Here is an 11147-nt window from a genome sequence, read left to right as displayed (position 1 = left end):
CAAAGGAAACCAATTTGCCCAGTAAATAAAATAACCAGCTTCAGCCATCAATAACCAATTTTAGTACTACTGATTGAGGTATAAATGTTGATTAGGATAACAAAATTCTTGATCTTTAAATAGTACTGTAGTACTAAGACATCTTTTAAATTCAGCTGTACACTTACCAGGGCCTATTGTCTAACATCAAACATGTTGCATTACTCCCTGAATGATATGCTGTATAGAAGTATCAGCATATATTATGCACAAGTCCTGATGTGGAATTTAAACTCTCACCCATGATACAAGAGTTCCTATCATTGACACAAGACTATTAGGAAGGGAAAGCAACTTGTTTTGAATTCCAGACTGTAAAATGACTTCATCCTGACTAAAATTGACTCAGTTATATATACACCATATGCAAGATTAATTGTAAATTATCATTTTTAATAAGATTTTTTAAAACAATTCGCAATAGAACACAAGATCATTTACACATCAGGGTGATCCTTATACAGATCAACTGTTGGGAGAAACTCTAAAGATAGGTAGTGATGAAACGAACAGGTGTCAACATAATTGGAGAATACTTTTCCTTTGTTTTACTGTAAGTTGCCTTTTTACTTGAAGAGGAGTGTTTTTTCTCATACTTGCGTCTCCTTCACTCATGCCAATCAGTTATAAGTGGAGACCCATTTGATCTTAGTTGGAACGTTGTACTGTTCCGTCTCCTCTTGCTCGCCAGTGACAAGAGAATCAGGGAATGCTGTTCAGGACTATTACAGCCCAGAGAGAGGGGGTGAAAAAGGCCTCACTATTACAGTCTATAGAGTTTTAATCTTCTTTAGAATTTATTAGCAATGACTTTCGGACCTCCATTTGGTTACACCCATTATGGCATTTTTGACATGAGGAACTCGCTACGTGGGAAGCAAGGGGGCAGACTTGTACTGCTTCAGATTGTTACATATTGAAATAATACTGGGAATAACCCTCAAAAGGTTAGTGAAGAAAATATTTTCCAAGAATTAAAAACTAAATTAAGAGGTTTATAAACAAAGACTTTTGTCCATGTCACTGCTGAAGAGCTTCATAGTTTCTATAAAATCTTGTACTTTGAAATACAGTAGCGCCTTGACATACAAACAACCGCCTTCACGAACAAATCAGTTTGCAAACAGGATTGTAAGTAAAATTTTGCTTCAACGTACATACGAAATTCAAGGTATGACGCAAAAAGCCTGTGTGCAACCACGTGGTTTCATTGTTCTGCTTTGTTACGTGCTTGAACGCAAAAGCTCTCGGAGCCCCGCGTGATCTCATTCAGTTCGTCTTTGGCGCATGCACTGTGAACAGCCATCCAAGCATTCTTACGCTATCCGAACAATGGGAAAAATTGATTCGGTTCGCAAACCGGGTCCCGGAATGGATTGAGTTCGTAAGTCGAGGCGCTACTGTATATTATTTGACATCTGCTTGAAGACAGGTTTATGGTTTAACTTTCATTCCTTAATGGTATTTCCTCTTCTGAACTGGTCTACCTGTGCCACTCACTACTCCCTGGCTGATTACGAATGAGTGGCCTGGTCACAGGCTTCTCCTGGTCTGAAATGAAGGTAGGGTAATGCAGTCTGACAGCTTCTGTTCAGCAGCTCCTTTAGCGTAGCACAGCTGAAACTGGCAACTCTGAGCTATGAAGCATGTTGGTCAAAGCCCATCATTAGCACATACTCCTGCAGTTTCAACATGCACAATGCTGCCACAATCATGGTGAAAATTCCCTTTCAATGAAAGACCCTAAGACCTTTGAAGGGGTATTGTTATGAGCCAGACAGACTGAGGATTCCAGGATTGAGTCCAAATTTGTTGAGTTAACAGGAGTGGCAAGATGCCATAATTCAGTTTGGTGCTTTGGCATGAAGGGGATTCAACAAACAAGTAATATATTCAGTGCCTCATGCCAGCTGGCATTTGAGAACAGTATCAGGCTCTGTTAAGATAGCACAACAGTCAGAGCCTTCAACTGAGGAGAATAAGTGGGAGAAGGTGGACTCCGGATAATCTAATCCTCCTCAGCAATTTCAGCAGTGACATGGCTTACAGTAGAATGCTTTTTTTTAAACTTCAGGACTTCAACAGATCCCAGTTACTTCTTACAAATCCTCTTTTGCTACACTGGGTACTTGAAATGAGCTCAGGATGTTCTTCCGTTTCTGAAACTCCACTTTTTTAGCTGAACTCATCTTGCTCTCTTCCAGCAGTTTGCCAATCCGTGCAATCTCGGAATGGACAAATGAATCACCTTGAGCCAGAACCTTGCTCATAATTTTGTGGTACTGTTCTGCTGATTTTTGCTCAGACTCTGGCATCTCCTGTATCATGGCCTTCACCTTCTCCATGATCTTCTGGCGCTTTTCCTGGGCGCTTGTGCTGCGGAACTCTGCAGCTAGTGAGTCATACTCCTCCAGACATCCGAGCATTCCGACCCACACACCTTTACTCTTCAACCACTGCTGAATGTCATCCTGTTTAATCTCACCAGTGTAGTGGACTGGATTCTCCAAATCCCCATTTGTGAAAAGCAAATAGACAGGATAGTCATCCTTTTCCACTTTGTATTTCATGCCAAGTTCTGAATTTTCCTTTTCACCATAATCTGTTTATGAATTTAAAAAATCTAAAGTTAAATAATTTCTCATAGTATAAGTCTGACTATATATTTTAAAACATTGTTTTTCCTCACTTTCCCCTCCCCTCATAACACTCCCAATTCTCACAGGCTCTACAGCTTGGCACAAAAGCTTCTAATTCTCCCCTACCCTTTCGTAAGAGTATTTACCGGCTGAGAGTGGTATGGAATGTCCTCAGTGTATGAAAGGTGTTTATGTGAAAACAGAATTGGGAGAAGAAATAAATTATGTGCTCTCTATTTTTCATGGTCTCGATTCCAGCTCACAGTTTGAAATAGCCACTCAATAGTTTATACTGAGAAAAAAATTCTACCAGAATAAGACCTGCTATCTGGCTGAGGCCCCTAGTATTTATTTATTTACAAGCACAACACAAAGAATATGAACATGGTTTCAGCTATGATTGGAATTGTCATGGGAACTAACCAATATAAGACACAGACATTTAATAGAGGAGGTTCTGACCACTTAGTTTAATTCTTGAGCAAGTAACTCTTCCTACCTGATATTCCCACCTCAGCCACCAAGAGTTCCTTGCTGGAAGCAGAGTTTTCTGCTAATTTCTTAAACTCATCCTGTTTCTCTCCATATGGATACTGTGTGTCAATCTTTACCAGCACATACTTCTGTTTGGGAATAACCTGCAGGAAATACTGAGACTTTAGGTGTTGATCCATTTATTGGGTTGGCACAATTCTTGTAGTCTGAAACTGCATTTCATCAAATACAACTGACCCAAAGCTCCCTTTACTCACAACCAATCTGCTCACGATATAATCATTGGATAACCACCAGGAAGGTCAGTGTTATCTCTTCACACCTCCTGCCAGGCCTACCGAGTATTTCCAATACTTTGTCTTTATGTCTTACATGTTTTCTGCATCTCATATACAAAAACAATGAAAATAAAAGTTCTATTTAACGAAGCTAGTTCCTGTTCAGAATTAAAAGTGCAACGTTTCCCAACACCCGCCCATTCTCTGATAGAGGTTTTTGGCATGAATTTGGTAACCGGTCTTTGCCACATTGTGTGTGGCATTTTGGGGTAAATTTGACGAGTAAATCTGAATTCATTTTCTTTCTGTTATCATTTTCTTCCTATTACGTACTTTTAACTTTGGCTTCTATATTTTTTTAAATGCTGCAACCCAGGAGGGACGTTGTTTCAGTGATTCCTGTTTGTAAGAAAAGTAACCTTTATAACCAGATATGATGGCTGCATGTGACTGAGTTGCAGATTCTAGCACATTCTGTGAGCTCACGTTGTTCTGGCCTAATTAGTGACTGAAGCAGAGATGGGGAGGGGGAAAGGGAGTGGGGCTGGGGAAAACAAAAGGAGCGACATTGATGCAAACGAGGAGGAGATGGGCGGGAGGGAGGAAGTGAAACAAACGCGTGCAGAAAGGATTGGTGGGGAAGTGCTCATTGCTGTTCGCTGTGTCATTTTCCTATTGGAGGAACGCACTAGGGCAATGCAAAATGAAAGCCTCTATTAACCACCCTGTTAACGGACTGAATGACAGCAAAGTCCCGTGCCCAGCAGAGATTCCGGTGCCAGAAAATTCTGCACCATCAGTCCTCGAGGACCCCCCCTCCCCGTCATGATAAAGATACACTGCACTGACACAGTGGCAATGTTGCAAACTCTGCCCGTGCACACTGCTACACTCTTCTCAAATTAATTGCCATTTTTAAAACTGGATTGATCAGCAAACCCGTGCATTTCATTCTCGCCTTTACTCACTGTCTAATTCACTTCAACCTATTTAAAACAAACACAAGGCAGTCGATCAGGTTTAATTTCCTTAGCGTCTGATAGAAACCTGTCACTGAACAAAATCCGTTTCGATTGGTATCCTGGGCATTTCCACGTTGTGCTTTTTCTTTGCCGTTGGATATTGCCCCATCGTTTCTTTTTCAGTTAAAAATCACACAACACCAGGTTCTAGTCCAACAGGTTTAATTCGAAGCACACCAGCTTTCGGAGCGTCGCTCCTTCATCAGGTGATTGTCAAATCATTTTTTGTTTCAGAGCTGCAAGGTGTCAAATGAGTTATGACACTGTCGAGTTTATTTCAGATGTAGCACCGAGGAAGTTCCCGTTTGCCCGCCTGCGAATCAAATGTTTAACATGAGCGCCGCGTTTTCAGGGTGCACTCACCTTGTAGAAAGTGACCGTGTCCAGAGGGAGTGAGCCGACTGTGTGCAGGGCCCAAGTAGGAACAAAAAGATGCAGAAACGCCGCAGCGACAAAGAGCAGGAAAGAGCTGCTAACTGCTGCCATGGTTTACTGTGCCTCACATCAGCACCATGTGATCTTTAGGGCTGGGAGTTTCATGCAAATAACTTCCAGCCCTCCAGTTGTACAGATTAATATCTTCGAGTGCAGGCAACGTGTTCTGTTACTAGAAAGCCAACACTACATACATAATTAGGATGCATGCAGGCATGGAATGGGTATTGTTTTATTGAAAGTTTTTGAATTATTTTAAAAGCACCGTGCATAGGATGGGGAATGCATTGACAATGGGTAGAGACAAAGTGCAGATACTGGAATCCAAAGTATACAAGCAGAAGAACACAGCAAGCCAGGCAGCATTAGCGTAGAGGTTAAAAATGTGTTGCTGGAACAGCGCAGCAGGTCAGGCAGCATCCAAGGAACGGGAGAATCAACGTTTCAGGTATAAGCCCTTCTTCAGGAATGAGGAAGGTGTGCCAAGTAGGCTAAGATAAAAGTAGGGAGGAGGGACTTGGGGGAGGGGTGTTGGGAATGCGATAGGTGGAAGGAGGTTAAGGTGAGGGTGATAGGCCGGAGTGGGGGGGTTGGAGAGGTCTGGAAGAAGATTGCAGGTCAAGAAGGCGGTGCTGAGTCCAAGGGTTGGGACTGAGATAAGGTGGGGGGAGGGGAAATAAGGAAGCTGGAGAAATCTGCATTCATCCCTTGTGGTTGGATGGTTCCCAGGCAGAAGATGAGGCGCTCTTCCTCCAGGCGTCGTGTTGCCATGGTCTGGCGATGGAGGAGGCCAAGGACCTGCATGTCCTTGGCGGAGTGGGAGGGGGAATTAAGGTGTTCAGCCACAGGGCGGTTGGGTTGGTCGGTGTGGGTGTCCCAGAGGTGTTCTCTGAAACATTCCGCAAGTAGGCGGCCTGTCTCCCCAATGCAGAGAAGGTCACATCGGGTGCAGCGGATGCAGTAAATGATGTGTGTGGAGGTGCAGGTGAATTTCTGACGGATATGGAAGGATTCCTTGGGGCTTTGGAGGGAAGTGAGGGGGGAGGTGTGGGCGCAAGTTTTGCATTTCTTGCTGTTGCAGGGGAAGGTACTGGGAGTGGAGGTTGAGTTGGTGGGGGGTGTGGATGTGACGGAGTCGCGGAGGGCGTAGTCTTTCTGGAACGCTGATAGGGGAGGGGAGGGAAATATATCCTTGGTGGTGGGGTCTGTTTGGAGGTGGCGGAAATGACGAAGGATGATACGATGTATCTGGAGGTTGGTGGGGTGGTGGGTGAGGACCAGTGGGGTTCTGTCCTGGTGGCGATTGGAGGGACGGGGTTCAAGGGTGGAGGAGCAGGAAGTGGAGGATGTGGTGGAGGTGAAGGAATTCAGAATATGGGATGGCGTTTTTACAGAGGGCAGGGTGGGAGGAGGTGTAATCTAGGTACCTGTGGGAGTCGATCGGTTTACAGTAAGTGTCCGTGTTGACTCGGTCGCCTGAGATAGAAATGGAGAGGTCTAGGAAGGCGAGGGAGGAGTCTGAGACGGTCCAGGTAAATTTGAGGTCGGGGTGGAAGGTGTTAGTAAAGTGGATGAACTGAAAATGTGTTGCTGGAAAAGCGCAGCATGTCAGGCAACATCCAAAGAGCAGGAGAATCGACGTTTCGGGCATTCCTGAAGAAGGGCTCATGTCCGAAACGTCGATTCTCCTGCTCTTTGGATGCTGCCTGACCTGCTGCACTTTTCCAGCAACACATTTTCAGCTCTGATCTCCAGCGTCTGCAGTCCTCACTTTCTCCTCCAAGTGGATGAACTGTTCAACCTCCTCGTGGGTGCACGAGGTAGCGCCGATACAGTCATCGATGTAGCGGAGGAAAAGGTGGGGTTGGTGCCAGTGTAGCTGCAGAAGATGGACTGTTCCACATGTCCAATGAAGAAGCAGGCATAGCTGGGGCCCATGCGGGTGTCCATGGCTACTCCTTTCGTTTGGAGGAAGTGGGAGGATTGGAAAGAGAAGTTGTCCAGAGTGAGGACCAGTTCAGTCAGTCGAAGGAAGGTGTCAGTGGAAGGGTACTGGTTGGGTCGGTGGGAAAGGAAGAAGTGGTGGGCTTTGAGGCCTTTGTGATGAGGGATGGAGGTGTATAAGGACTGGATGTCCGTGGTGAAGATAAGGCGTTGGGGGCCGGGAAGCGAAATTCATGGAGGAGGTGGAGGGCGTGGGTGATGTCCCGAACGTAGGTGGAGAGTTCTTGGATTAAGGGGGACAGGACGGTGTCGAGGTATGCAGAGATGAGTTCGGTGGGGCAGGAGCAGGCTGAGACAATGGGTCAGCCGGGGCAGTCAGACTTTTGGGCAGGAGGTAGAAACGGACGGTGCGGGGTTGTGGGACTATGAGGTTGGAGGCGGTGGGTGGGAGATTCCCTGAGGTGATGAGGTTATGGATGGTCTGGGAGATGATGGTTTGCTGGTGGGGTCATGGTCAAGGGGACAGTAGGAGGTGTCCGCGAGCTGGCATTTAGCCTCAGCAATGTAAAGATCGGTGCGCCAAGCTACCACCGTGCCTCCCTTGTCTGCTGGTTTGATAGTGAGGTTGGGGTTGGAGCGGAGGGAGTGGAGGGCTACACGATCCGAGGGTGAGAGGTTGGAGTGGGTAAGAGGGGTGGACAGGTTGAGGTGGTTAATGTCGCGGCGGCAGTTGGCTATGAAGAGATCGAGGGCAGGTAAGAGCATCAGGGTAGAGGCAGATTCAATTGCGGCTTTCAAAAAGTCTTGAAGAAGCAAAAATGAAATGTTGGGGATGTGGAGGCGGTGGAATGGGACTGATAGGATGAGTCTGGTAAACTGAGTGGTTTACTGTGCTGGAACACCATCCTGTGTTTTGAGTTTTATTTTCAATTACATTCAACTTTGAATATCATGTTTTCTTGCTTTAGATGGCAGGAAATTTACTGCCAATCTCTGACCTTGTTTCTGAGTCAGCCACAAGGAGACACAGTATTTTGTGCATGGTTCACAGTAGTGACTCTGCCTGGATCCCGTTTTCCTTCCCTAGATATGGCACTGTGGAACGAGCTAGTTCTTTGCTATTCTGCTGGTCTCACTACACTGTCATCCCCAGCCCTTGCATTTTTTCCTCTCTTCGGGCACGTAAACAATTCTTTTATGGAAGTCACAACCAGATCTGTCTCCACCCACACTGGCAAGCAACGAATTCAGATCCAAACCACAGCAAATACTTCAAAGACCATCAAAAATAAAATGATTCCCATTCCTTATTTGCATTCTTTTTAATATTCTAGTGTTGTCATTTCAAAGAGTTATAGAGTTGTACAGCATGGAAACAGACCCTTCGATCTAACCCATCCATACCGACCATATATCCCAACCCAATCTAGTCCCACCTGCCAGCACCCAGCCCATATCCCTCCAAACCCTTCCTATTCATATACCCATCCAAATGCCTCTTAAAAGTTGCAATTGTACCAGCCTCCACCACTTCCTCTGGTGGCTCATTCCATACACGTACCACCCTCTGTGTGAAAAAGGTTGCCCAATACGTCTCTTTTATATCTTTCCCCTCTCACCTAAACCTATGCCCTCTAGTTCTGGAGTCCCCGACCCCAGGGAAAAGACTATCTACCCTATCCATGCCCCTCATAATTTTGTAAACCTCTATAAGGTCACCCCTCAGCCTCCAATGTTCCAGGAAATCAGCCCCAGCCTGTTCAGCCTCTCCCTATAGCTGAAATCCTCCAACCCTGGCAACATCCTTGTAAATCTTTTCTGAACTCTTTCAAGTTTCACAACCTCTTTCCTATAGGAAGGAGACCAGAATTGCACGCAATATTCCAACAGTGGCCTAACCAATATCCTGTACAGACACAGCATGACCTCCTAACTCCTATACTCAATACTCTGACCAATAAAGGAAAGCTTACCAAACACCTTCTTCACTATCCTACCTGAGCCTCCACTTTCAAGGAACTATGAACCTGCATTTCAAGGCCTCTCTGTTCAGCAATACTCCACTAAGTATATAAGTCCTACTAAGATTTGCTTTCCCAAAATGCAGCACCTTGCATTTATCTGAATTAAACTCCATCTGCCACTTCTCAGCCCATTGGCCCACCTGGTCTAGATCCTGTTGTAATCTGAGGTAACCCTCTTCGCTGTCCACTATACCTCCAATTTTGGTGTCATCTGCAAACTTACTAACTGTACCTCTTATGCTCACATAATACAAAATAGTGTAACCACTTTACAATATAATAAAAGGAAACAAATTACTAATCAACTCGACAGACTACCAAAACACAAAGTAAGATATAAGAAAAAAAACTCTATATTAAGAAAACTACAATACAGTATACAACTAACAAAAAAAAAGAGGATAAATAAATAAGCATTCAAAATAAAATTATATCAAGTCCTCTACAGGATTCGTCCTCCCAGGAGCCCCCGAACCAGCAGACATTATCCTCATGGCTAATCAAAGGCCCTAAACAGTATGGCCGATCCATCTGCATCAATGTAGTTCAAAAAGGGCTGCCATGTTCTATAGAATAATTCTGTTTTCATAAGAAGTCCAAAGGGATATATTCCATAACTATCCCAAGCCAATTCAAAAGTCCTGGGCGACTTTCCAATATCCGGCTTTCTAAAACATTTTTCCTCACACAAAAGGAGAGGATAGTAAATAGTTTCTTCCTGTATGCATCTAGAGAAGGAAGATTTGGAAAGCCCAAAAGGAGAGACACTGAGTCCAGCCCAATCTCAGTTCCAATAATCTTTGCCAAGGCATTCGCTACTCTGTCCCAATATTTACGGATCTTATGGCATGTTCACAGACAATGAGTGAGAGTACCAACTTCTATTTTACATTTAGGCACACTGAGGATGCTCCTACCTTAAACTTTGCAAGCCACTCTGGTGCCACAAGAGCCCTATGAAGTATCTTCAATTGAATAGCTTGAGCCCTATTACAGATAGAGATCTTCCTGGCATTTTCCCAGATGTCCTCCTACATCTCTGAGGAGATTTGCACCCCTAATTCTAGAGTCCAGGTTTTTCTGGCCATTCCATGTCCTTCGATACCTTATTACCTAACGAGTGTTACTGACCAAGGATGCTGAAAATGTGTTGCTGGTTAAAGCACAACAGGTTAGGCAGCATCCAAGGAACAGGAAATTCGATGTTTCGGGCCAGAGCCCTTCCTGATGAAGGGCTCTGGCCCGAAACATCGAATTTCCTGTTCCTTGGATGCTGCCTAACCTGTTGTGCTTTAACCAGCAACACATTTTCAGCTCTGATCTCTAGCATCTGCAGACCTCACTTTTTACCCTGACCAAGGATGCACTCATCGGCCAAAGCACTCTCCCCTCCATATCTGATTTGTACAGATTAGCCATCAATGTGGTCTTTTTTTGCATGAAGTCTCATACTTGAAAATGTGGAAAGAGATCCTTGCTAGGTAGCCCAAATTTCTGTCACAACTGTTCGAACATGACCTCCCCATCGAACAGAACACCCAAACAGGAGATGCCTCTAGACTCCCAAAATTTAAATCCAGCATCAGTCAAACGTTGCTGAAATCCCAACATTCCCACTATCGAAAGAAAGGGGAAGGTTTTTTTTGTGGATCATCCTCACCCTGTCGAATCATCCTCCAAGCTTTGATTGTGTTTAGGACAATTGGGCACACAGTTAGATTAGATTGCCTACAGTGCAGAAACAGGCCCTTTGGCCCAACTAGTCCACACTGACCCTCCAAAGAGTAACCCACCAGACCCATTTCTCCCTGACTAATGCACCTAACACGATGGGCAATTTAGCATGGCCAATTCACCTGACCTGCACATCTTTGGACTGTGGGAGCAAACTGGAGCACCTGGAGGAAACCCATGCAGACACGGAGAGACTGTGCAAACTCCACACAGACGGTTGCTTGAGGCTGGAATTGAACCTGGGACCCTGCTGCTGTGAGGCAGTAACCACTGAGCCACCAGGCTACCCTAATCTCATCTTATCCGTGACAGTTCTCATCTTATCCATAAACAATAGGTTGATGAGGGGGCCTTTTGCTTGGGAAGTCTCGATATCCAGCCAAACTGATTGTGGATCGCGAGAGGCCCAATCAGCCACATATGATATCAGGGAGCTCAATTGGTACTTCCTAAAATCCGGGAAATCTAGATCTCCCCTTTCTTGTGAGAGCTGTAATTTATCTAATTTAATAAAGGGCCATCCATGATTCCAAACAA

The 11147-nt window shown here is 44.9% G+C and overlaps 1 protein-coding gene across 1 annotated transcript; it reads right to left on the bottom strand.

Moving 5' to 3' along the window:
- Positions 1 to 460: 460 nt before the first annotated feature.
- On the bottom strand, positions 461 to 4974 carry LOC132827301 (endoplasmic reticulum resident protein 29-like). Its single transcript, XM_060843938.1, has 3 exons — positions 4837 to 4974; positions 3178 to 3316; positions 461 to 2641 (listed from the first exon to the last, which is right to left on the bottom strand). The coding sequence occupies exons 1-3, from the start codon at positions 4957 to 4959 to the stop codon at positions 2139 to 2141; spliced, it is 765 nt and encodes a 254-aa protein (XP_060699921.1). The 5' UTR covers positions 4960 to 4974; the 3' UTR covers positions 461 to 2138.
- Positions 4975 to 11147: the final 6173 nt, after the last annotated feature.

The sequence above is a fragment of the Hemiscyllium ocellatum genome, chromosome 24 (assembly GCF_020745735.1).
Source record: "Hemiscyllium ocellatum isolate sHemOce1 chromosome 24, sHemOce1.pat.X.cur, whole genome shotgun sequence".
NCBI lineage: Eukaryota > Metazoa > Chordata > Chondrichthyes > Orectolobiformes > Hemiscylliidae > Hemiscyllium > Hemiscyllium ocellatum.
This window is presented reverse-complemented; position numbering and strand designations above follow the sequence as displayed.